Genomic DNA, 27,144 nt, shown 5'->3' with positions numbered 1-27,144 from the left:
GATCTAATTAGCCGCTGGCGAACCTGAGAGTCTGCACACTCCATCTTGCAACTGGGGGATATTTCAGTCAATCTAAGCATTCAGAAGCCCCCCCCCCCATTCACCAAAGCCCCCTACTCCTTTTCCCCCTCCTCCACGCAGGCTGACTGGCTCAGGTGTCTACCACAACCCAGCACTCTGGAACAAACCAGCCCGGGCTCCCTCGGATTCTAGAGCCCAGGGCTCACACACTCGGGGCACACTCTGGGGCACGGGCCGCACACTCAGCATGAGCAGCCTCCACCTCCTAGAGAAAACATCACACTCCATCGCGTACAGGTGCGCACGCACATGTTTATTGCATAAAAGTCTTCATAGCACTTTCCCCTACAGTTTTATAATCCAAAGGGCATTTTGTTGTGCTCAGTTCTTACGAAATACAAAACCACACAAGAGATTTCCTGCCTTGGTCACCGCCAGGCACCGCGCCTGCGGCCCCGGGCCAGGCGCCATGGTGTGGGCTGGAGCTCGGACGGAGGCCTCACCGCCCGGTGTCCTGCGACTGATTCGGGGTGACCACCCGGGCCCCACCAGGGCTCCGGGCGCCGCACTGGCGCGTGCGCCCACGCCCGCGGGGAATGCCTGCCCGGGAGGCGCTGGACAGCTGGAGTGACGGAGCCCGCTCGCGGTGGCCAGCAGGGGGAGGACGGCGCCCACCAGGCCGGCGCCGCCGGGCTCCAGGCGGTGATCAGCGGGCTGCAGGGCAGCGCGGGCCCATCACAGGGCAGAGTGGAGTGGAAGATGGGCTCGTCCGGTGTGCGCCGCCAGGCCTGGGCCACCCCTCACCAGGTAAGCACCTGCCGGCATGGTTGGGCCCGCCCCAGCGTGGAGACCAGGTCCCCAGACTGAGCAGACACGGCTTCCGTGTCCAAGTCCTTCCCAGAAGTTTCCAGAAGCCCAGTGCACACATGCACTTCAGGGCACGCTGCCCTACTCAGAAGTCCTGCAGCTCGGGGATGCCCCGGTACAAATCCAGGGTCTCGGGGTTGGAGAACGCACCTCGGTGCTCCACGGCCCTGCCGGCCATCACCTGCTTCACTGCCACCTCCACCTTCTTGCCGTTGAGCGTGTACTGTGGGGAGTCGGGGAGCAGGGAGAACAGCCTTATGTGGGAGGGCCCCCACCCCGGAGGCCGCGCCCACAACCAGCTGTGCTCCCAGAGGCCACGCCCCCCCGTGGGTCCACAGAGGCCACACCCATAGCCGGCTGTACTCCCAGAGGCCACGTCCCCAGGGGGGTCCACAGAGGCGATAGCCATAGCCAGTTCTACTTTCCCGGCCACAACCCAAGAGGGCAGCACTCCCAGAGGCCACGCCCATGATGACCACATCCCACTTAGGCCATGCCCATATTTGGCTGTGCTCCCAGAAGGCCACAGAGGCCACACCCACAGGGGGCTGGACTCCCAGAGGTCACATCCCCAGAGAGTTGCATTTCTGGAAGCCACCCCAAGGGACCACACCTTCGGATTCCAAGCCAGACCCAAAGGTCCTGGACCCACCCAAAGGGCATCCAGCCAGGTGCATGGAGGCCTGACACCAGCCCCCAGGGCCCAGAAGGCAACGCCAGAGCAAGGCTGAGGTTCCTGGCTGGCCCCACGGTGCCACCCTGTGAGGGCCATCCAACTGCAGGTGGCACACCGGTCACCACTGGGCCACCTGGCAGAGGTCCCAGCCCATTCCCACACCAGCAGCCACCCTGGGAAGCCAGCAATAAAGAGACTTCAGGGTGTGGTGCCTCCCACCATCACACCTGGGGAAGGGGAGGGGGTGAGGACAAACAGATCACCAAAGAGCCCAGGGATGCCCAGATTCAAAGTTCATGATTTTTGTGGTGTGTGCCTGTCCTGGATCTTGAACTCAGGACCTGGGCACTGTCCCTGAGCTTTCTCACATTCTACCACTTGAGCCACAGCTCCATTTCCAGCTTTTTGCTAGTTACCTGGGGATAGAAGTCTCACAGACTTTCCTGCCCGGGCTGGCTTCAAACCTCAATCTCTCAGATCTCAGCTTTCTTAATATGGTGTGATCCCATAATCCTACTGGCATATTTCTATTTTTCTCAGCATGTGCTCTGGGTCCTCACACTATGTCACACCACTGAGACAAATGTGCCCTTACTACTGGGGGCGGCCGGCTCTGGAGGCCAGGGATTGTGTGCACATCCCACCATACCAGCTCAGAACACCCCACTGCCTGAAACCATGTGTGTGGCACACAGTGCAGACCTCCAACACAGGATGTGTGTCTTTCCTCTTTAATCAGGATGGGCTGTGGTGGCATCGCTGCACTAATGCACTAGAAATGTTTAAGGCCTACATGGAGTGGAGTAACCTGCTCACATCTGCAGTTCTCATCACTCTCACTTTCTGTAAATCTGAAATGCAACTGGAATCATCGCTTGAAGATTTCAGTGGCCACGTGCACTAGCTAAGCCCCAGGTGTGGCTTCCAGTGAGGCGGGCCTTCCGTGCCTCTCTGCCCTCGGGCTGGGGGACATTCATCTAACGCTGGTGCCTGTGGGGGCAGTGACTTATACCCCACATGCTAAGATGGACAGAAGCAATGTGCTAGAAGCTGCAAGAAGGCAGAGCAGCAGCTGGGCGCCCAGCAGGGCAAGGTGCCCGCCTGGGAGAAGCCACAGGCTAGGCAATGGGGCAGCGGTAATGCCCGGCCTGCAGCGAGCCCCCTCCATGCCCAAACCCTCTCCATCAGCCCCCACCTATTGGGAGTAATGAATACTCCAGGTGCCACATCTGACAGTGACTGTGGCAAGGACACTGGTTAGCTGCGTATCCCCCAGGGACCTTCTGGCCCTTTGTGCCTTGTTGGCCAGTGTCTGTCTCATAGGGAGACCAGGTCCCATGCTCAGGAAGGCACAGGGGCACCAACTCTGAGTGCCTGCAGGCCCTGGGCACACTGGGGTACCAAGCCCACCTACTGGCCATTTCTACCCCTGGGGGCCTCTCACCCAAACGCGGGAGGACAGGCACCTGGGCTCAGCCCATCCCTGCAGCCCCACGTGCAGAGCTGAAGGGAGCCCAGGCCAGATCCCCCCCCAGCTCTCCCAGCTGCTTCGTTCATCCAGACCAGAGAGCCAAACAACAGCACAGAAAATCTTAGGTTGTCTCCGTGACAGCTGAGTGGAGCTTCCAATCAGAAAGCTCGGATACACGAGGCCCTAGGTTCGATTCCCCAGCACCACATATACAGAAAACGGCCAGAAGCGGCGCTGTGGCTCAAGTGGCAGAGTGCTAGCCTTGAGCGGGAAGAAGCCAGGGACAGTGCTCAGGCCCTGAGTCCAAGCCCCAGGACTGGCCAAAAAAAAAAAGAAGGCAGAGCAGAAGCACCTGCAGCTCCTTCAGCGTGAAGTTTCTCACCCATACTAGCAGGGCCAGGCCACCAAGCCCCAAGCCACATCTCTAAGATGCAACTCTAAAGCACAGTTGCTAGGCCTCGGCAGCGGGGACGTACCGGGATGCCCTGCGTCTCCAGGATGAGGCTGGGGACGTGGCGCGCAGACAGGCCGATGCGGATGGCGTCCCGGATGCGCTTCACCAGGTCAGGCCCAAAGGCGTGGCCGGAGGCCATCTTCAGAAAGAGGATCACCCTCTCCTCGCCGTCCCTGTTGTACTGGGGGACACACAGGCTGTCCTCCACCTCCTCGAAGGCCTCCACTGCAGAAACAGGAGGCGCGATCTCACACGGGGTTCTCAGCAGGCAGTGATGCCATACCACCCCTAGGACATTGCCCTGGGGCTGAAATGCCCCACTGGGAGGCAGAGCTCTAGCTATGCCAGAATGGACTGGTGTGCTGCAGGAGTACAGGAGCCTGCAGTGGAAGTAAGGTGTGTGGGGTGGGAGCATGGGGCTGGGTCCGCCCATCAGACCCCTCATTAGCCCCACAGGGAGCCCGCCTCTTGAGAAGGGGATCCTTGAAGCACCCCCTGGCCAAACAGCTTGACTGGGCAGTGGTGAGCACGGGGCTATGCAGCTCTTTCGGTGTCCTGCACGCTGCTGCACCTTCTGCACCTCTCTGTGCCTGTTTTCTCTCCCGGGGTCAGAGGTGACCCACCACTCCAACTGAACCCACCAAGAAGGCTCCACATAAAGGGGAGGGGGCAGAGGTGGTTTCAAGAGCTACTGGGCACAGCCAGGTGTGTTCTAGAAGAAGATGTGTAGGTCAGTCACTTCCGGAGTAAGGACTCTGGAAATGCAGCCTGGGGCTTCCAGGGGCCTGGCAGGGAGCAAGTGCGCACCGATGTTGTAGATCTCGGAGCTGCCGAACCGCACGCCGTTGGGGTTGAGTGTGCCGTCACTGGTCATGGAGAGGAGCATGAGTGGGGATGGGACCCGCCTTCCCCAGCCACCTCCTTGCAGATCCCCAGGGCCTCACCCACCAGCTGGCCCCCAAACTCAAACCCAGGCACTGAGGGGGCCCCGTCGGTGGACATTCCACTGTCCCTTTTTCTGTACCAGGAGCCAGGCCAGGTGTGGCCATGACCCTCAGAGACATGGTCAGCCCAGTGCAGGAAGGCAAAGGATGGGGACAGCACAGACTGGACTCAGGGCCCATGTCAGGGGCAGCCTGTGCCAAGGCCCTGGGTAGGAAAACAGGTGGCACCCAGGGTGGGGTGGCCAGAGCCTTGGGCGGGGTCCCAACTGTCCTGGACATGCTCTGGGGCACTGCACCCACCATGCCTGGACACCTCACCTGCGGCCCAGCATGACGATGCCCCCCGTCCTGGGGTTGATTCTGCAGTAGTCACCGTGTGCCCACACGCCTGTGGGACAGAGCAGGGCTCAGCTCAGGCCGCCATTCTGCTGTGAGGGTGGCAGCGCCCTCGAGACCCCCCACCCCCGCCACCCAGGGGCCATGCGGGCTGGGCTCCTCCACAGAGCAGGTGAGGTGTGATTGCACAGCTGTCCCTGCCCATCCACATCTCCAGACCCACCTGGGAACTTGGAAAAATATGCCTTCCGGTACTTGCTCCCATTCTCGTCATTCCAGAAGTGTGTAGGCTGGCAGGGGAGGGGCTTCGTGCACACCAGCTCCCCGCTCTCCCCCCACACGGCCCTGCCTGGGGAGGGGAAGGGTGAGCGTGCAAACCACACTCACATGGTGGCCCTGCCCACGTGTACACACACACACACACAGGGACCCCACTGCCGTCTCTCCTAAGCACAGCGCCTGCCCTCCAGCTCAGTACCAGCTTCTCAGGGGTCAGGGACAGGGATGGCCCAAGCATATAAACCAGTAGGGGACACCTCCACCCCCCACAGCACCTCCAAGTCACCCCACACCAGCCACAGCAGCCGCATCACCTTCCTCATCCCAGGCCTCCACGGCCATGGCCAGGTTCCGTGCCTGGATCTCCCCCTTGTACACTGGGACCGACACATTCTGGCCCATGAAGCAAGAGATGATATCGGTGCCACCTGCAGCGAAGGCGGAGAAGTCAATGCTGAGGCTGCCACCTCTTCACACCCACAGGGAATCGTGTGAGAAAAGAACGAGGCAGCACCAAGGAGGAGGAGGCCCGCCCCACAGGGTGCAGCAGGAGCCAGGTGGGGTGGGGCTCTCCACCCCCACAAGAGGCAGAACCAAAGCTCCTTTGGCCTAGAAAGGGGCATGGAGACCCCTGGTGCTGGGCGACACTGAGGCCCAGGATCCTGACATCCTTCCTGCTGTGGTCCTGTGGATGATATCCGCCCAAGACCCCCCAGCCACAGGCCAAAGAAGCAACGCAGAAAGCAATTAGCAGGGCCGCTTCAGGCTTCAGGTGTGTGAAGATTTTTCAAATCACAAGAAGAATCAGAGTTATAAATGTGTGAAAAGAAATGAAAGTGGTCCAAAGATTTCCAAAGTTAAGCAATATTATCCAAAGGAGGAAGGTGGGCACCTCGGGCCTCTCTCTCATACACACGCACATGCATGCAGGCACACACACACATGCACACACACACGCATGCCGGTACCCATCTGAAGGAAAACACTGCGGGGAAGGGAGGCCCAGTGACCTGCTTCCTGTAGAGTCCAAGGTTTTACTACTGTCATGTGCACAAATTACTTTCATGTTTATAAAGTGTGCTGGGCACGGTGGCACAGGCCTATAATCCCAGCACTCAGGAGGCTGAGGCAGGAGGATCACAAGTTTGAGGTCAGCCTGGGGTACACAGCCAGATCCTGTCTCACAAACAGAAGCCACTGTACCCGTACACGATGCGCCAGCGTAAACATACACATACACAATCCCCAAATAACCTTCTGCCTTCTGTGAGCGCCCCAGGGCTACTGGCTCTCAACGCCAGCCAGTGCATTGCTAGGTAAATAAAACATAAATTGCTAAATACTCCTCTGTCAGCTCCACGGGGCACGTCCTCCACGCCCAACCCCGCCCCTTCGTGCCAGGACCCACCCTTCAACCCAGGCCACGCCCCTCTGTGTCTCCGGTCACGCCCTCTCTGAACCAGGCCCCGCCCCCACACCCTCAGCCACGCCCTCCGGGTCCCCAGCCCCCCTACCTGAGATGGAGCCCAGGAGCACACTGCTCTTGATGCACTTGTAGACGTACTCGTAGCTCTGGGCTTTCAGCGGGGAGCCGGTGGACAGGATGGTATGGAGTGTGTGGAGATTGTGGGTTTCCGCTGGTGAGCAGTCACAAGAGATTAACCCGAGCTCAGCCCCACCCTAGCCCCCCGGCCCCACCACGTGCAGGGAGCGGCCTCGTGTGGCACCGCGCATCCCCAAGGGGGAGCAGGGCTCACCTGGCTTCAGGTCCTTTTCTTCCAGCACGGACAGCCACTTGGCACCCGTCCCCAGGATGGTGATGCTAAGGACACAGACAGGAGCGAAGTCACCTTGTCAGCCAGAGCCAGGACCCACCTACCTGGCTGAGCCAGCATTCTGACTGGGTCCCCGGCTTCCTCGTGTGGAGACCCCGTGTGCACTGCCCATTCTTCCCGGCTGCACAGTGCAGTGTAGGGACCCCAGGGCCACACGAACTCCTCCAACCCTGGCCTCCCACTAACACCTTCCAGGAAAGGGGGCAGAGCACCCGCCCCTCCCCCCTTCCCTCCCCCTACTGAGCTAGTGAGCACAAAGCAGAGCTCAGTCTATCCTGAAGGTCAAACACCATACACCCACAAGTGGAGGTGACTCTGTCTTCATGGTGCTGCTAACTCCTCCCCCCTCAACTCCCATCTTCCTGTGCTGAGAGGGTTTGTCTGGGCTGAGGATGCTGTTCTGGAGTTTGGGCTGCCCAAGCCCACAGCAGCTAGGGCCCCTCAAGAGCTGGAGGGGGAAGGGGGGGCCCCTGTGGTCCTCAGGACCTCCTACTCCTGTACCTTCACTGCCTTCACCTTCTGGGATCCCCTTTACCACCCAGCCCTAAGCCCTGGGATCCCTCTATTACTGTGCCCTAGAGGATGGAGTTCTGTGGGGAGGCCACAAGGAAAGGCCACACACACACACGTACACATGCTCCATATACATGTGCACACATGTGTACACACACATGTACATACATGCCCACACATGTACACACATGATGCACACAGACCGAGCTGAGTTATGGGGCTCTGTCCCCCAACTCCATCAGCTCTAAGCACACTAACCACACCTCCCTTAGCACCCTCTCCTGGTAACTTCCCACACACACTAACACCAACGCTCCACCAGCAGCCCAAGAGAAAGATCTTATAGCCACCGAAGGTCCCAGGGATTCCTTAACCTGTTGCTGCAGACAGTCTCATTAGGAAATAACTGTCCTCGCCAGGACCAAGCCAGGTGTCAGGACTCAACCAGCTTCACCCAGGCCAGGAAAGTCAACTTCAAATGGCTGGCCAGGCTCAGCTGAGCTGGCCCTCGGGGAACCTACCCAATCCTGTCCACTAGGTCCCATAGCACGGTGGGCGTGGGGACCAGCGGGGAGCCGTCGTACAGGACCACTGATGCGCCGGTGGCCAGGGCGGACACCATCCAGTTCCACATCATCCAGCCAACCTGCAGCAGACCAGGGTGTGGCGGCTCAGCCACAGCCAGCAATTGAGGTACTGCCAGCCCGGTGGGGGTGGGGGGGGTGGCGCAGAGCTCCCCCCCACAGCCCTACCCTGGTGTAGTAGACCAGGGCATGGCGGCTCAGCCATAGTGAGCGAGTGAGGCACTGCCCCAGGGGCACCCTGCGCCCCACCTGCGCCCACCCACCTGCGCAGGGCATGGAATCCCCGGAGCCCTACCGTGGTGTAGTAGAGTAGAATGTCGCTGCGGGCTGTGTTTCCATGCAGCATGTGCTCCTTCAGGTGCTGGATGAGGGTGCCCTGTAGACGAGGGGCACGCGTGGGTGAGCGGCAGCCCAGGGCCTCCCGCCTGCTGCATACACTGTGTCATCTGTGACTCATGGGAAAACCCTGCCTGCCCAGCGCCAAGCAGTGGAGGCACCGCGGGTGCCTGCCAGACGGCAAGGAGCTTGCCCCACCTGTGCCCCCACAGGGGACGACTCACCGGCAGGCCCAGCTCAGAGCCCAGGACACCTCAGCCAGGGGACGGCAGCCCCCACCCCATCCACCTACTGCTTTTTACTTTGATGCTTAATCAGTAATATGTTGGTAGACACCAGGCAGCCGGGGCGGGCAGTTTTGTGCAATTCCACAAACAACCTTCCTGCACAGCCTGCACCACCCTGCCCCCACAGCACCAGCCCCCCCCCACTCCCGTGGGGTCCCCAGAGCTCCCCTTAGCTGCTTAGGGCCCACCCCTACCCTAGCACCCTGTCAGAAAGCTCCTGTCACCAAGTAGTCCCAAGGGCATGCAAAGGCCCTGCACACCACCTCACATGTCACCTGCATGTCCCAATGAAGACAGAACAGGTCCTGCCCTTGATGTCCTGGGAGGACCAGCTTGGGACGGCTGCACAAGTGACCACCGCCAGCCTCCCTCTCCTGGCCAGGCCTCCTAGCTGGCTAGTGGCTCCACCTTCTCCACACCCGCCAGGCCATGGAGAAGTTAGGGTAGGCACACCTGTAAGCCTAGCATGCGGAAGTCCAATGCAGGAAGACGGGAAGGGAGTTCAAGGCTGTCTCAGGCCACACGAAAGGCCTCGTCTCAAAACAACACAAGATAACTCTTAACACTGGGCAAGATGCTTACCAATTTTCTAGAGCTATAAACCCAGTGAAAATGGAACAAATACATCTTTTCTTGATCTTTCCCTATGCTAAATATACCAAGCACGAGTATTTTATGAGCAAACTCCATTATAGCTAATATATTTTTATGTTCTGCTGCTTTAAAATGGCAGTCACTATGCAAAATTCTAAAAATATCAGCACAGTTATACATTCTGGCTTTTCTGAAAGTGTCTTCTTCGGCCCCACACATTGTCCCTGCCTACAAGGTTCTAAAAACGCCAGTCTCGTGGCTCAGCAATGGGCCTGTGGCCAGATGCATGGCAGCCCTGCTCAGGAAGGTCAAGCCCAACACCCTGTGGTCAGCGGGCTGGCTGTTGTGAGTGGCAGGTCCACCTCTGCCCACACAGAGAGCGGTGCTGGGCCAGCGGCTGCCCAGGCCAACCCCCAGCCCTCCCACACTGCAGCTTCCGGGTCCCCTGGTATCGACAGCTGCGTATTGTGGATAGATTTCACTGTGCAGGATTGGTCCTATTGCCCCAAGGCCACATGAGCACCCCTGTCCTGAGGAGGGGACCAGGAGACGCTGTCCCTCCCAGAAGCACTTCCCACTGCTGTAGGTAGAGAAGCATCAGGAGAGGCCATGAGCTACAACTACAAAAGGTGGTTACTCCATCTGCACACACCAGCCGAGCAACGGCTAGCAGCTGTCAGTGCCTGAGGTTCTTCTCTAAGTGCATTTCTCCTCTGAGAGGGAAGAAAAGCTGGCCATGGCAGGCTGACCACAGCCCTGTGTCCTTCCTGCCCCTGCAGGCTGAGCCCACAAAGGGAGACAAGATACTGGGTGCCACTTAGCCCCAGAAGCTCTGCAGGTATCACCTGCAACATCTACATGGACTATGTCCCACAGCAGCATGGTGCCAGCCTCGATGTTCAGGCCCATGGATGCACCAGCTCTCCAAGAGAACATTCTGGCTCTCAGAGGATCTGCGCAGAAACCAAGCACTAGTGGTGGCAGCAGCAGCTTTATAAGAGATGTGAATTGGTGAGCTCCCTCTACCTTCCCTGGGACGCCCTGCAGGGATCCCCAGTGCACACCCGACGCAGCCTAACACAGCCTCCTACCGCCAGCCAGGACTGAGCAAACCTTTGCTGTCTGCAGTATCTAGCCACAGCAGAGAAACAGGGTACAACAAAGGCCCTCATGGGCAGCCCCATGGGAGAGGGGGGCATTCACGAGCAAGGGGCGGCCTCCAGAAATCAGCTGGCCTTCCAGACTCCAGAAGCCAGGAAATGCCTTCCCAGATGCGAGCCTTCGGCCTAACCCCAGGCAAATAAGCTCTTCTCAGCTACTGACCCTGGACAACGTATGTATGCTCATGGCTTACTTGGCTACCACCCACAGTCAGTTGTGTTTCACAGTGCCACCAAGTGCACACATGTGCACACACGTGTGTAGCACCAAAAAATACCCACACCTTCCAACACAGCCTGCCCTCCAGGCCCCACACTCCCTCCACTCAGATTCACTGAATGCCAGCAGGCCACCACCACCATCCACTCTGTCCCACAGGGATACACCCTCTCCCATGGTCACCCAGCTCTCCCACTGTCACCCACCCTCTCCCACAGGCACCCACGCTCTCCCACTGTCACCCACAACCTCCCACTGTCACCCATGACCTCCCACAGTCACCCACACTCTCCCACTGTCACCCACAAACTCCCACTGTCACCCACAGTCTCCTACAGTCACCCACAGTCTCCCACAGTCACCCAGGCTCTCCTACAGTCATCCATGGTCTCCCTCGGTCACCCAGGGTCTCCCACGGTCACCCACAATCTATCAACATCAGACATAGTCTCCCACAGCCACCCACACTCTCCCATGGTCACCTAGGCTTTCCCACGCTCTCCCACAGACACCCAAGCTCTCCCATAACATATAATCCCCCATGGTCACCCACAATCTCCCAGTCACCCATGACCTCCCACAGGCACCAAGGATCTCCCATGGTTACCCACGCTCTCCTAATGTCTCTCAAAGTATCCCATATCTCCCGTGGTCTCCTACTGTGCACAATGCTGGTCCATACACCCTAGGGGGCGCACTGTTCCATGGCAGCCTCCACTCCTGTCACCATGGCGGCCTCCACTCCAGTTGCCCTGGAGACCTCCACTCCTGTCACCATGGCAACCTCCACTCCTGTCTCCATGGCGACCTCCACTCCTGTTACCATGATGACCTCCACTCCTGTCTCCATGGCAACCTCCACTCCTGTCACCATGACAACCTCCACTCCTGTCACCATGATGACCTCCACTCTTGTCACCATGGCGACCTCCACTCCTGCACTGTGACAGTCTCCACTCCTGTCACCATGATGACCACCACTCGTCACCATGGTGACCTCCACTCCTGCACCATGATGACCTCCACTCCTGTCACCATGGCAACCTCCACTCTTGTCACCATGGCGACCTCCACTCCTGCACTGTGACAGCCTCCACTCCTGTACCATGACGACCTCCACTCCTATCACCATGACAACCTCCATTCTTGTCACCATGGTGACCTCCACTCCTGTACCATGATGACCTCCACTCCTGTCACCATGACGACCTCCACTCTTGTCATCATGGTGACCTCCACTCCTGTACCATGGCAACCTCCATCCTGTCACCATGATGACCTCCACTCCTGTCACCATGGTGGCCTCCACTCCTGCTTCATGAACCTCCACTCCTACACCATGGCGACCTCCACTCCTGTCACCATGATGACTTCTCCTGTCACCATGACAACCTCCACTCCTGCACCATGATGACCCCCACTCCTGTCACCATGATGACTTCCTCTCTTGTCACCATGACGACCTCCACTCCTGCACTATGATGACCTCCACTCCTGCAGCATGATGACCTCCATTCCTGTCACCATGGTGACCTCCACTCCTGCACCATGACAGCCTCCACTCCTGTCACATGGTGGCACATGCTGGCAAGCCCTGGAGCAGCAGCTGTCCACCCCAGGCAGCTGCAGTGCCCTGGCAGCAGGTGTGCCTAGGGGGTCTGCGGGGAGGAGGGGGAGGAGAGGCAGGTCCCGGCGGGAGGCATACCCCAGCAGAGTGCACCATGCACTTGGGCGCTCCGGTAGTGCCCGAGGAGAACATGATGAAGAGCGGGTGGCTGAAGGGCAGCTGCTCAAACTCCAGCTGGGGGGCCGGCTCACCCAGCGCGTGAGCGAGGAAGTCATCCAGAAACACACTGTGAACAGAAACACAGGGAGAAGGAATGAGCTGTGGGGAGAGCTGCGAGGGAGACACATCTCCAAGTCAGACCAGCTGAGGGGAAAGCAGCCGAGAGCCAAGGATTTCCAACGGGCTCCAAGCTGTAATCTACTCAGGAGGCAGAGGTCTGAGGACCACGGCCAGTGGAGGCAGAAAATTTGTAAGACTCTTAGCTCCGACTAGCCAGCAAAAAGAAAACAACAGAAGCGGAACTGAGGCTCAAGTGGAACAGAGCTAGCCTTGAGCATAAAAGCTCAGGGACAGCATTCAGACCTTGAGTCCAAGCCCCAGGACTGAGCCTAACCACAGGACGGAGCCCTGCGGTCAGCCTGGCCACCAGGGCAATAGAACCCGGCAGAGGCACCACGTACACACAGTCTTGGACACACAGATCCTGCCATCAAGCCTTTCCTTTGCTTCCTGGTAATTCCCTGCTGGGCCATTCCTGGACCCAGTGCCCCACTGCAGGCAGAAGTGGAGGAGCAGGAGAGCGGCCGGTAAGGAGCCCATCCTGCAGGCATAGGGCGTCCCCAAAGCCAGTGGGCAACACCGCCATCCGTCATTCACCATGAGACAAAGCAAACATCTAACCAAGAAGAAATTGTAAAAATCCAAGCCCACTGCCAGGCACTGGTGGCTCATTCCTGTAATGCTAGCTACTCAGGAGGCTGAGATCTGAGGATTGTGGTTCAAAGCCAGCCCAGGCAGGAAAGCCCATGAGACTCTTATCTCCAATTAACCACCAGAAAACTGAAAGTGGCGCTGTGGCTCAAGTGGTAGAGCACTAGCCTTGAACAAAAGAGCTCATGGACAGAGTCCAGGCCCTGAGTTCAAGATACACAACAGACAAAAAAAAAAAAAATCCAAGCTCCTGCTGAAGTGTGCCCAGCCTTACACACTAAATGAACAAAAAGCAACGGTGTGGTGGCCAGGAGCCACCAGAGGGCAACAGAGCCCTTGGTTTGCCCAGCTATCCTCAACTCCAGCACTGGCCCTCCACCATGCAGTGGCCAGTGGAACCTTCTCTCATCGAGGGAGAGGTCGGGGTCGCTGCTGGCCAAGGAGAATGAAACTCCAGTCAGGAGCAGCCACCAGGCCCACGAGGGCGCCCTCAGCACCAAGGCGTGTCCTGGAGCTACACGAGGGTTTATGACGGCCATCCAGAATAATTCAGTGCTGAGAGACAAACCAGCAAGGCCACCTGCTCCAGAGAGGTGGGAAATGGGACACCCAGAACTCAGGCAAATCAATGAAGGCCTCGTTCCCCACACACACAGCCATTGATAATAAAATGCCCAATCAAACAGATGCTATACATGGAGGAAAACCAGCTTCCAAACCATCCAAGAATCACAGTAGGGGCTCCACCTCATCCCTGTGATGGGCTGTGACGTGCAGGGGTTCTGCTGTGGCCACAGCATCTGGCCACCACAGCAGGCCAGGGCCTGGGGCCTGGGGCCTGGGGCTGAATGAGAGGGCAGCTGGGCATGAGCCAGATGGAGCGGCTAACAAGTCCATTTCCTATCAAGTGCATTTCCTATCAAGCACTGGAAAATGGGAGCGAGGCTGTGTGGGCTGGAGGCCTAGCAAGGCTTCCACCCCGCCTCTGCTCTGTGGCAGGGTGGCTTGAAGCAAGCCCAGAGCTGCAGACAGAACCTCATGGACAGAGGTTGCCGGTGTCTCTCAGGGACAGAGCCACTGCAGGCTCCTGGTAACTGTGACACAACTGACAGCTGTCACTGAGCTGTCACCCCAGGGTGGAGAGCTCACCACACAGCGAGGTCCCTCAGGGTTACCCACACCTGACCTGTACCCGGGAGGCTAACCTTAGAGGACACAGCTGTCACGGGCACCTGCAGCCACTACCAAGTTGCCTCCAGAATGCTGGCACTCACGGGAGACCCAGGCCAGGCAGGTGCCCTCTCCCCATACCCCCTTCGGCTCCCTGGCACTGAAGCGCCACCCACTCATGGATGTTGCGGGTGGGGCTACAGTTACAAATCCTCCCATAGAGTATGCTGCACCCCTAGAGGACAAGGCACCCTATGATGCACACCACACAAAACAGATGTCACCTACTGTCTCCTCTGCCACCCCACCCCCATGGAGGACCTGGGACTCCTGCTGTGACCACACAACCCTCCAGAGAGCCTCAAGGACTCGCTCAGGGCACCTCCTGCTGATGTATGGCTCCAAGAACAAGACAACCACCAGTGAACCAAGATACAAAATGTCAGGAGGCAAAGGGGCACCCACACCCACACCTGTAATCCCAGCTACTCAGGAGGCTGAAATCTGAGGACTACAGCTTCAAGCCAGCCCAGGAAATCCACTAAACTCCATCTCCAACCAGCAAAAGAGTGTACTAGAAAAGTATGGCACAAGTGGCAGAGCATCAGTGAGAAAGCTTGCACTGAACCTGGCATGTCTTGTGTCTTGTGTATATTTTACATCTGTCTAGATGACTACCATCACCCATCAACACTGAGAGACAGTTGTCATACCAAGAGAAACAAACAATCTTCTGCCCAAAGTTTCCACCTGCCACTGGCCACACACCAGGCCTGAGCTTGATCCCAGGACAACAAAAGCAAGCAAGACGAGGGCGAGGCTGTTACCTGTGTGGGATCTTGGAAATGTCTATCTTGTCTCTAGTGGTGACATAAGGGATCACCACCACCTTCTTCAGGTCTGGCAGGCCTGTGAGAAGGGAAAGCCAGTCACCTGATGCTGGGGGCACACACATGCACGCACATGCACACAGAGAACTCCAGGGGGACCCTGCACACGCACACATGCACACACACAGGACTTGGGGGAGACTCCTCTCACATTCACATGAACACACACGTGCATGCATGCACACTTATGCATGCACATGGACCCTGCACAAATGCACATGCACACAAGGACCCAGGACGACCCTGCGCCCATGCCTGCGTGCACCCACACGGTGCCTCGCACCTTTCACCACCTGTTGCAGCTTCCCTAGGTGGCCATGTTCCTTGCCATTGTAGACCACGGCCTCCACCGAGAAGATGAGCTTCGGCTGAATTTGAGAAAACCGGTCCAGCACACCCTGAAAACGGGGGGACATGTCACCACAAGTCATCCTGCAAAGGGCAAAAACCTCCGGCTGCTGACGGGACCCCCGAACGCTGCAGCCACGGCACCCACTCTGAGAAGCCATCGCCACACCAAGGAAACACCTGGGGTATGTAGAGATGTCCTCGGTTCCTGTGACGCACCCCTTGTGACCCACCCCTCGTGACCCCACAGAATGGCTTTCCTGATGATGGGGACCCTACAGTGGCACACTCGTGGCCACTGTGCATGCACGCGGGCTCTCTCCTCGCACACACCCATGCAGGGGTTTGGTTGCAGAATGGTGGGAGCAACTGCGACCCCAGCCCTTCACAGGGTGCAGGTGAAAGCACTCTGCGCCCATCTCCTCAGCCCTCAACCATCCGCATCAACCTCTTCCACCCCCGCACAGCAGCCTGCTCCCTGTGACAGGCTGGGCCTGGCTGTGGACCAAGGCCATTGCTAACTAGGCTCATGAGGGGGACTAACGACGTGCTGCTCAGGGTGGCGTGAAGGTGTCTCAGCAGGGGCAGCGGGGGGGGGGGGGGGGCCCTGACTCAGCAGGAAGGCACAGCGAGGGGGCACAGCTGAGTCGGGGTTGGGAGCACATCCCTGCCCCCGTCTGTCTCCACTGCCAGCCCGCCCTCGCCCTCACCACAGAGGCAGGGCTCAAGGATGGAGAACTCATTTTCAAGGCTACCAACGTTCCAAGCTGCACACTGGCCCATCAGGAAAGAGGAGTGAAGGTGCTGGTCTTTGCGCCCATTGGGCGCTGGGCACCTGCCAGGTTGCCACCAGATTCTCCTGTGGGAACAGCCACAAACACTATAGGCTTCCGGGATGCACAATGCAGGCAGCCCAGCCTGGCACTGGTCACCCCTGTAACTCCAGCCCAGGAGGCTGAGGCAGGAGAATCACAAGTTCAAAGCCAAACTACACTTTGATATGAGATTCATCTCAAAAACTAAAAAAAGAAGAAAAGGAAAGAAAGAAAAAGGAGGGATTAACCCTGTAAGGGAAAATCACTGGTAAACATCAGTAGAGAAAACAATGTTTAAAAAAAGAAACACAGGGGCTGGGGATATGGCCTAGTGGCAAGAGTGCTTGCCTTGTATACATGAGGCCCTGGGTTCAATTCCCCAGCACCACATATATAGAAAATGGCCAGAGGTGGCGCTGTGGCTCAAGTGGCAGAGTGCTAGCCTTGAGCAAAAAGAAGCCAGGGACAGTGCTCAGGCCCTGAGTCCAAGCCCCAGCCAAAAAAAAAAAAAAAAAGAAACACAAAAAAAAAAGTCTAGAGGCATGGCTCATCAGGAGAGCACCTGCCCTAGCAAACACAAGGCCACAAGTTCAAACCCCAGTAGAGCCAAAAACAAGTGAGAGAGTCAAACAGACCACCGAATAAACGTCCTGACAAGTACAGTGGGCAGGCTCCCAGGTCAGTGCCTCCCGGCACCACGCACCAACCTTGACCGACGCCCAGGGCTTTTCACAGGGGCACCTTCCACCCCCCCCACCCTCCACCCCCCCCACCTCCCCACCCCCCGTCACAGGCACAGAAACCCAGAAACCCAGGCAAGCAACAGGCGGGATCCAGCAGGGACTATAGGCCCCCGCCTAACGCCCAGCACCGGCTCTTTCCCTCCACTCCACTAGGGACCCCATCCGCAACCTAGAGCCGCCCCTCCGAGGACCCTGCGTGGCCCCACTCACGTTCACACCGAAGTCTGGGGACGTGGAGCTCCAGATGGCGCCAATGCTCGCGGCAGCCAGCATGGCCTTCACAGCGTGCTCGCTGTTGGGTAAGTATCCTGTCAGGCCAGGGAAAGACCTGTGTGGGTATTTACTCCCACAAGTAGGGAGGGCAGCAGTGGAGCCCGCCAGCCTGTCCCCCCATTCTCCACGCCTCCATCGGCCACTGCGGTGGGTCCCAGCCTGGGCCTCTCGGCCACAGCCCCCTCACTCTGCTCCCACACAGCAGCCTTCTTTCAGGTCCTGGCTGCTCACGCTCAGAGCCTGCACACAGCTGTCTGCTCGGCCAGCACGCGCCCACACCGGTGCACACGCACCTTCGCTCTTCCCTCTGCCCCAGTGAGGCCTCTCCCACCAGCTCCCCCACAAGGCCCAGGGTGCCACTCAGCACTGCCCAGGCTACAGGGACGAGCTGGCCGCGTGGGCCCTGTCGCTCCCCGTGAGGCCCCCCTGGCCCTTGCCCCCTCAGCAGGCACAGGCTGCCACCCACGGGTCAGCACATTCCCTGGAGGAGGGAGGAACACCTCAGCCAGTACCACCACCGCCATGGCCCCAAAGTACCTTCCCACCCCCCAGCCCAGCCCTGCTGACATTGGCATTTCCTGGAAATCAAAGTGAGGGGAAAGAGCAGGGGCTCTTGGAGGAACAGGGGACGGAGGCCAGGCCCAGGTCTCGGCTGGGCTCACCGTCCGCAAAGCTCCTTCCAGAAATGGAGCTGCAGTATGCACACCTCTGCAGATGTTGCATCCCAACCAGCCCCCAGGCCCTTGCACAAGCTGTGTCTGCTGCCAAGTGTTTGGGGCCAAGTACTAAACACACCTTCATTCATCCAACCAGCATCCTGCCTTGGCCTCAAAGACACTCACCCACCACCCGGTCTCCTTTCCTCACTCCCATCTTCCGCATGGCCGCTGCAAACAAAGCCACCTGCTGCCGCAGCTCCTGGAAGGTCACCTTCACGATCTCCTCTCGGCCTTCCCCTGGAAGTCACAAGGTCAAGTCACACACAGACCAGACGAGGAGAGGGTGCATAGGGGCCAGCACATTCCCAGGTGCCCAAGAAACCAACAGGGACACAGCACGAGTGTGCATCTGAGCCAGGACACGGCTTGAGTGTGACAGTGAGTGTGCATCTCATCCCTGTAAGCTAGGCCAGGGCATCAGCAGGTCCTCCTGGTCCCACTTCACAGTTGCACTCCATATGGTTGCCCTTCTCCCCAGCTGCCATTAATTTGCTGCCCATCTCTGCAATTTTTGCACTGAAAGAAGGTTCTAGAAACAGAATCACACAGCAGCTGGCCTTCTGAGACTTTTTCAATCAGTACAGTGCTTAAGAATCAATAGATTGTTCCTCTGCTTCCACCTTCGATTTTGATGGTGCCTCATTTACTGATCACAAAGGGAACACAACTAGGTGTGGTCTCTCACACCTGTAATCCCAGCACTCAGGAGATAGAGGCAAGACAATCTCAAATTCTAGACCAGCCTTGGCTATACAGCAAGATCCTCTCACAAAGAGAGACAGACAGACAGACACACAGACTAGACAGACACAGAGATAACTAAAGATAACACAGAGCCAGATATCAGTAGCTCACACCTGTAATCCTAGCTACTCAGGGGGCTGAGATGTGAGGATCACAGTTCAAAGCCAGCCTGGGTAGAAAAGTCCATGAGACTTTATCTCAATAAACTACTCAGAAAAAGCCAGGAGCCCTGTGGCTCAAGTGGTAGAGTGCTAGCCTTGAGCAAAAGCAGCTCAGGGACAGCCCCAGGACCAGTACCAAAAATAAAGACAATGCAAACTTACTGTAGGCATCAGACATTGAGAAAAAAATAAAAGAGGGAAGTATAAATAAGGACATTAATGCTCAACCTTACCCAGGACCAAGGCAAGAACATCAGCCTGATGAGAGGCTGACCACCCAGCACCCCGTGCTCTCACCCTTGGCAGGCTGGCTCCAGCAGCCTGATGGTGTGGGGGAAGGGCCTGCTACCCTATGGAGGAGGATGGGGGGGGGCCTCAGCAGACCCTGGAGAAGCTGGTAGAGCCACCTTGCCACAGATGCTTTATGTGCATACACCAGGGCTGTTGGGTGGCTTATCAGGCGTGAGGGCACAGGGCGATACTGAGCACAGCACTGTGCGTACACCAGGGCTGCTGGGTGGTTTGTCACAGTGCAAGGCACGGGGCGGTACTGAGCACAGCACTGGGGCCATGGGAAGATGCTCCGGGACTCATCTTTCCAGCACTGTTTCACTCCTGATCACCAGCACTCTTCCTTCCCCGAGTGCAGGCCTGCTGCCTGCATGCCTACCCGGTGCCCATCTCTGGAGCCTTTGGCTGCCCTCTCCTGACCTTCCTGCCATTCAACCTCCCTCCCCTTCAGCAGTGCAAGGTCTCTTCTGAGAACATTCCAGTAACCTGAGCCCTACCCTGGGACAGCTGCGCCTCAGGCAGACACTGTGGCTGCTGCTCTTGGGAGCGTGGAGCCCACTCTGGCTGTGGGAAAGCGGGCCGAGCTATGGGAGGAATACCTGAGGGCCGGCCCAGTGCCCCAACCACCTGCCCTGCTCAAACCCACTCAGCACCGCTTCGGAAGAAACCTGACTCAGGGCTCAGCATGTGCCGGCATCAGGAGAGAGACAGAAACATCTGGGCTTCGAAGTATGCGTGACCCGACAGGCACCTGCTCCCAGCCACAGTGTGCAGGCAGGGACCCAGCACCTGCACCCCTCCACGGCACGGTCCCACGGACGCCCTGAGGCCCGAGAGCCAGGCTCCATCCAGCACCTCTCCTGAGCTGGCCCCACAGCTCAGCAAGCCTGCTTGGCAACAGCAGGTTCGTTACCATTCCCAGGGGAGGCTGAGCTACCTGGTGAATCCCCCAATGTGCAGGAGGCCCCTCGGGCCTGACCACGACCACTGGTTGTGCATTGCTGGGCACCAGAAGACTCCCGGACTTGCACATGCTGGACAAGCATCAGACCCCTGTCTAAGCTACACTCCGCCCTCAGCATCATGTTCCATAAAATGATCAGCCTCATCCAAAACCCTGACTTGATTAGGGAGTTAGTTTCTTTTGTTGTTGCTGTTGGGCATGGGGTCTTGAACTCAGGGCCTGGGCGCTGGGCTCTTTTTGCTCAAGGCTAGCACTCTACCACTTTGAGCCACAGCACCACTTCCAGTTTTCTGGTGGCTTGTTGGAGATAAGAGTCTCACGGACTTTCCTGCCCAGGCTGACTTTGAACTGCGATCCTTAGATCTCAGCCTTATGAATAGCTAGGATTACAGGTATGTACCACCAGTGCCCAGCTCTATTTCAGTTTTTTAAACTGAGACAAGGTCTCGCTGTGTGGTCCAGGCTGGACTGGAATTCATGATCCTGACCCTCAGCCTCCCCAATGCTGGGAGCACAGACATGCCCCACCACGCCCCACCCACAGCAGCTCTTTACCAATAAACTCATTTCCTTTATACCTCTTCTTCCAGAGACTGACTAATGCATATATGAAATACTCTTTTGTGTGTGTGTGTGTGTGTGTGTGTGTGTGTGTGTGTGTGTGTGTGCGCCAGTCATGGGGCTTGGGTACTGTCCCTGAGCTTTTCTGCTCAAGGCTGACTCTCCACCACTTAAACTACAGCTCTACTTCTGGCTTTTGCTGGTTCATTGGAGATAATCTCACAGACTTTCCTGCCTGGGCTGGCTTTGAACCGTGATCCTCAAGATTTCAGCTTCCTGAGTAGCTGGGATTACGAGTGTGAGCCACTAGTACCTGGCCTCAAATATTCTCCAAACTTTATTCCACATGGAGAAGCCAGTGGGGAAGCATCTATTCTCAGTGTCTATTCTTTCCAAGAGACGAGAGTCACTCAACACGTCCTCACACTGAGAATGGTAGCCATGCCTATAGTCCCGGCAGCACTCGGGGGACTGAGACGGGAGGATCATGGGTCAGACGCCAGCCTAGGGCACAGAGTGAGCCTCTGTCTCCAAAATAAGGTATGTCTCCACTTCTCCCACAGACACCTCACTTCCAGCCCTCTCCCGGGTGAGGCATCCTGCAGTCTGCATGCTTCAAACCCCCTCAACACTGACGTGGCACCCCTCTCCCACACCGTATGAAGAGCCCCACGGCCCACAGACTCACGTGCCACGTAGAGGGCAACCCTGTCGTTCTCCTTGTGCCGAAGGAGGTTCTCTGCGTAGTTCAGGCGGCTGCCCTTGAACCACTCAGGGACATCTGCGATCCCTTTCGATGTGTCCACAACCTGCAGGGATGACAGCTTGTCCCGGTACTCACGCACATGTGTGCACACATGCACACAGCACATCGCAGTACTCACGCACATGCCTGTACACACACACACACACACACACACACACAGCATACCCTGGTACTCACACACACAGCATGTCCCAGTAGTCACACACATGTGTGCACATATACACACAGCATATCCCCATACACACATGCATGTACACACTCATAGTATGTCTCAGTTTCTGCACACACGAACACACATGCACAGCACATTTCATAGTCACACATGTATGCACGCACACATGCACACACACACAAAGTGATGATGACAGTGCAGAGAAGAATCTCTCCCTACCTCATCGTACATGCGTGAGAAGACAATCCCACTGAATTTCCAGAACTCTGCCCAGAAGTCCGAATATGACTCCACTGACCAATGGTAAAGATCGTCATAATTCTCTGAAAGCAAAGGAGACACACAGGGCTCAGCTGCCCCCCAGGAGGGAGGAAATCCCTGCAGGGCAGTACGGTGCTAAGGTGCGCTGCCTCACCCACGGCAGATGTGTCTGAGCCAGTCAAAGGCCCTGAGAAAACATGAGTCCTCACAAGGAACAGGAATTCCACATCTTCCTCGTGTAGCCAGAGCCAGGCCTAGAACCCTGGCTATGTGACCTCAGGCAAGTTCCTTAACTCTGCCTCAGTTTCCCTAGATGTAAAATGGGAATGAGTAGCAGCCCTTCATGGGGCTATTGAGAGGGTTTCCAGGGGCACAGGTGCAGCCTTGAACATGATCGGAGCAATGGCAGGAGCCCAAAGCTACTGGGCCATAGAAATGTGGATTGGAAGAGCTGGTCTCATTTCATTAGGCAGGCACTCAGGAGGGATAGCAGTTCAGGACCACTGGGGCTATGTAGGAAGATACCCCAAAATCATTCAGCTCCTGGGTCCCACTGGGCTCTGGGATGTATGGAAAACTTTAGCGGAAACAGAAATGTCAGCTAGCGTCAGCCTACGTCGTGCTCCTTTTTCTAAAGCCTACTCAGATATTTCCAGTCTTTATGTCCACACAGGATCCCACTGTGTAACTGTATCCCAACCAGCTGGTGTCAGGGTATTTACGCAGCAGCCAGGCTTGTGAAGACCTCCCGATCTTAGTACGTCCTGGCCAACACACACTTCAGAGGCGAGCCTGCCTCCCGGAGACAGAGGCCCACATGCGGAAGCAAGGAGGCCGTGCCAGGCACGCTGTGCAGCGGGCCTCACCGGGGGACCAATGGGGCTCCTCCAAGAAAAGAGGCCCCAAAATCTTCACCCCGGCATCAGCAGGAAGAGTGCAGGTGCCAGGCAGCCAGTGCACAAGCCAAAGATGCCAGCTGCCGAGCAGGAGGACAGCACCAGTGCAGGTCACTGGCTCCTCCATACTGAGGGTGTCCTCTACCTTCTCTCACAATCTCCTTGGTGCAAGCATCCCAGATGCTTAAGCGTGAATGAGACTGAGGCCCTCGGTGAAAGGAGGACGCCCCTCCCTGCCCCGCCCAAAGCATCACTGAACGAGGAAGACAACCCCCCCCACCCCATAGCATCACTAAGATGCCCTGCCCCCACCCCCACCCCCACTCAGGAACAGGCGGTCACCACGTCCCCCGAGTGGGGACAGCACGGTGGGCCAACCTTGTGTGGAAAATTCTCCCAAGGTAACTTGGCCTCTGGGGACTTGATTCCAGGCCTGTAGCCCAGGGGGACCACAGGTGCTTTGGGGTTCATCCCATGAGGCTCACAAGAGCCCGAAGTAAATGCTAATGCTCAGAAACTTGGTTTTAAGTGAGATGCTGTATGGGGGGGTGGGGCAGGCACTGATTCTCACCTGTGGCACCTTCCTCCCTTCCTCCCAGAAGCCTGACAAGTATCACCTACAGCAACCACCTCCTGACATCACCACCTCTCTCTTGGATGGAAACCACGGTGCCCACGGTGTGGGCACTAGCTAAGCCCCTGCCACCTGAGCAAGGGCAGGTGGCGCCCCTACCCCAGGTGAGCCTTCAGATAACGTGTGCCCTGGAAGCCTGGGGCAGAGCTACCCATGAGGTCACTGATGCCCTATGAGGGGTGATCCAAGGCCCACACCCCAGCCACCAAAAGGCCTTCATAGGGCAGTCTGCCCACCCCACCCCTACCCCCACCCAGTGCAAGAGGCCACAGAGACAGTGGCCTGGAGCCTCAGCTGTGGGTGCAGACCCCCAGTCCCACTACAGCTCTACTCAGTGCTGCCAGCTGTGCCCTGAGGATCACAGTTCCGCCCTCTTGTTAAGGTCACAGCCAGGACTAGGTCATTCATCCCTGCAAAGTGCCAGGAACGCTCTGCCTGCCTGCCTGGTCCCTGCCGGCTCCAGGGTGTTCTCTGGGACTTGTCAACCCGCAGTACATGCACATCTTAGATGCAGAGCCTTGAGCCCTAAACAGACTGGCACAGGGGTAACCCACTGCCAAGGCCACCTGCTTGCACTACGCAACAATGGGAACCAAGCCTTCTATTTGTAGGCAAACTCCAGCCAGCTGCAGGGAGAGGGCACTTTCAGCTTTCTCCAAAAAGGTCCCCTTTGGGGGCTGGGAATATGGCCTAGTGGCAAGAGTGCTTGCCTTGCAAAAAGGTCCCCTTTGAAGCCAGCTCAGTGCCTGAGGGCCATGCATGAGCTTGCAAGAGACTCCGACCCAGCACATGGGCTGCAGGGCTGGCAATGCAGGCTGCACATGAGGAATTCTGCATACAGGCTCCTGTGTGGACTGGCAGCGGCCCTCAGGTGGATCAGCTAAAGCAGAGACAGAACTGTAACTATGGCTCTGACTGTAGGAAAGGACTATGCACCTACCCCAAGGCCCTGCTCCTCCTAAAGCAGATAGGTACTCACTCACACACACACACACACACACACACCTGGCCTGGAGAATAAACCCCAATCACGTGCACTAGGAAAGAGGAGAGCAAAGGAACAATGGCATTTGAGTGACAGCTTATCTCCAATTAACTATTAAAAAGCCAGAAGTGAAGCTGTGGCTCAAGTTATAGAGCACCAACCTTGAGCAAAAGTAAAGCTAAGGTGTAGCACCTAGGCCCCAAGTTCAAGCCCTAATACTGGCACAATAAGAAATATAAACAGGGGCTGGAGATATGGCCTAGTGGCAAGAGTGCTTGCCTCATATACATGAAGCCCTGGGTTCAATTCCCCAGCATCACATATACAGAAAATGGCCAGAAGTGGCGCTGTGGCTCAAGTGGCAGAGTGCTAGCCTTGAGCAAAAAAAGAAACCAGGGACAGTGCTCAGGCCCTGAGTCTAAGCCCCAGGACCTAAAATAAATAAATAAATAAAAATTTTAAAAAATATATATATATAAACAAAACTTTTTTTTTAGGTCCTGGGGCTTGAACTCAGGGCCTGGGTTTCTTTGTTCAAGGCTAGCACTCTACCACTTTGAACCACAGCTCCATTTCTGGGTTTTGAGTGCTTAATTGGAGGTAAAAGTCTCACCGGGACTTTTCTGCCAGGGCTGGCTTTGAACTCCCATACCCAGATCTCAGCTTCCTGAGTAGCTAGGTTTATAGGCATGAGCTTTTAAGCTTTTAAAAGCAAAGCTCAAGGCGACAAGGGAAAGCAGGTAAGCAGATCATAAGAAGAGCAAGCAGCAACAGGAAGTGCTAACGCCCACCAAAGGCAAGGTACTCCTCAACTGCCACCATGGCTCTCTTGGTATTGTGGGCCCAGCATTACAGGCCCTGAGAGGAAACACAGGAACTGCCTAGCGGCCACCAGCTCAAGAGCCTTGAATGAGGGAAAGCCATGGGTGCTGCTGCGGTCTGACCTGTGACCGCCTCACATGGCCCTCCCTCCCACCCAGTGGCACAGGGAGGCTTCTTGTACTCATTTTACAGATGAGGAAACTGAAACTGGGGAAGATCTGCTAAATAGGAAGTAGGGCAGCCAGTTCAAATCTTGGTGGACAGGTAAAAACACCCATACCACATATGTGTGTATACATATATACACATACAAATCTTGGTGGACACAGACACTAGGTCCCTCCTCTGCATCACTTCCTGTGGAAAAAAGGAAGTTTTCCCCTGCTGTGAACTGAGGTAGAACAAATGCCATACCACGGGTGTTCTGTTACTCCATTATTTTGTTATTCTGTTATTGCGGCAGAGGGCAAAGACATCGTCGTGGCACAATCACAGGTGGCATTAAGAAAGGGCTGAGCCCTGCCCCTGCCCCCCCCTTGCCCAGTCCACACCCCTCACCTGACTACTGTGGGAGCTAGGGACTGGAAGGAGGCTCTGAAGCACATGGAAGCAGCCAGGTGGCAGCTGCCAACATCAACAAGAACGTACTGGGCACCAGGAGCCAAGCAGGGACAATGTGAGACCTGTGCTTCGAGATCAGCCTGGCATGGCCAGCGGGTGTGCCCAAGGGAAGGCAGGAAGGGGGAAAGCCAAGTGCATTCAGAGCAGAGGCCCAGAATGAGCCATTGGGGCTGGGACAGCCAGGACGCAGGTCAACCAGGCCACAGCTCCCCAGTGTGGTGATGCCTGCAAGGAGGAGAATGCCACACCACCCACAGAAACAAGGGCACCCCTGCAGCAGAGGAAGCAAGGAAGGAGTGGAGGGCCGCGGTGGGTGGAGCAGGCTGTTGGACCAGCCCAGCCAGCTGCAGTGGCAAGCGGCCCAGTGCAGAGGCCAGGTGGGAGGGGAAGGGCGCTCCCCAAACCCCACGGAGGCGGCTGGCCATGGGGCAGACACGTGAACCTCACGAATGGGATGGCCAGTGCCCATCTCCAGGAGGAAGCCCCGCGGCTGAGCAGGAGGCCTAGCGGGCCTGGTGGGTCGGCCAGGTGACAGCCCAGCAGAGGGCGGGTCCGTAGGGGTGTCCTGCCCGGGGAGGGCTGCGCGGTGCCAGCAGGAGTGGGTGACCTCCCAGTGAGCGGCAGAGCCACGGCTCCGGGTGGCCAGCCCGGCAGGGCCCGAGTCGGGGTCCTTTCGGAGCCGGGACGCCGGGGGAGGGGGGGGTCCCCTCGGAACCCGGGAAGGTCCGTGCCGGGGTCCTCTCGGAGCCCGGGACACCCGGAGGCCGCGGCTTCGTAGCCACAGGAGGGCGGGCAGCGGCGCCGCAGAGCGGGGTGCGCTCCCCGGAGGCAGCACCCCGAGGGGACCCCGCACTCACCGAGCGCCAGGCCGCAGGCGGCGGCGGCCGCCGCCCGGAAACGATCCATCTGCGTGTTCTTCTTGCTGTCCGGCTCCCACATCACCTGGCACTCCATGATCTCCTCGCGCCCGGCCGGCGCCTGCTTGGACATGGCTGCGGCGGGGGCAGCGGACGGCGGCGGGGACTGGAGGCCGAGGGGAGACGCGGGGCCGAGGGACGAAGCGGACCACCCCAACCCCGGCAGCGCGACTCTGAGCCGGCAGCGCCGCCGCGGCTCGCGGGACACCGGTCTGACCACGCCCCCGCGAGGGCCCGCCCCGTGGCCACACCCGCGAGTGGCCCCGCCCTCCCCGGTGTAACCCTCCGCCGAGCTGCCAGGAAAAGGAGTGCTCGCC

At 57.7% G+C, this 27,144-nt stretch overlaps 1 protein-coding gene across 1 annotated transcript; it reads right to left on the bottom strand.

Annotated features, from left to right (window-relative positions):
- Nucleotides 1-313: 313 nt before the first annotated feature.
- Nucleotides 314-27,008, bottom strand: Aacs (acetoacetyl-CoA synthetase). Its single transcript, XM_048343134.1, has 18 exons — nucleotides 26,768-27,008; nucleotides 21,911-22,014; nucleotides 21,442-21,562; nucleotides 18,156-18,269; nucleotides 17,251-17,348; nucleotides 15,418-15,532; nucleotides 15,072-15,153; nucleotides 12,283-12,430; nucleotides 8,276-8,356; nucleotides 7,918-8,042; nucleotides 6,806-6,870; nucleotides 6,563-6,685; nucleotides 5,363-5,476; nucleotides 4,993-5,118; nucleotides 4,752-4,821; nucleotides 4,297-4,355; nucleotides 3,512-3,714; nucleotides 314-1,111 (listed from the first exon to the last, which is right to left on the bottom strand). The coding sequence occupies exons 1-18, from the start codon at nucleotides 26,898-26,900 to the stop codon at nucleotides 974-976; spliced, it is 2,019 nt and encodes a 672-aa protein (XP_048199091.1). The 5' UTR covers nucleotides 26,901-27,008; the 3' UTR covers nucleotides 314-973.
- Nucleotides 27,009-27,144: the final 136 nt, after the last annotated feature.

The sequence above is a fragment of the Perognathus longimembris genome, chromosome 3 (assembly GCF_023159225.1).
Source record: "Perognathus longimembris pacificus isolate PPM17 chromosome 3, ASM2315922v1, whole genome shotgun sequence".
Lineage (NCBI taxonomy): Eukaryota > Metazoa > Chordata > Mammalia > Rodentia > Heteromyidae > Perognathus > Perognathus longimembris.
The sequence above is the reverse complement of the archived record's forward strand: the minus strand, read 5'-3'. Positions and strand labels throughout refer to the sequence as shown.

Coding starts and splice junctions, on each gene's coding strand:
- Aacs (XM_048343134.1), bottom strand. CDS start 26,900: ATGTCCAAGCAGGCGCCGGCCGGGCGCGAGGAGATCATGGAGTGCCAG. Junction 22,015..26,767: donor CGCCTGCGGCCTGGCGCTCG/GTGAGTGCGGGG, acceptor CTTTGCTTTCAG/AGAATTATGACGATCTTTAC. Junction 12,431..15,071: donor ATTTCCAAGATCCCACACAG/GTAACAGCCTCG, acceptor TTCTGTTCACAG/TGTGTTTCTGGATGACTTCC.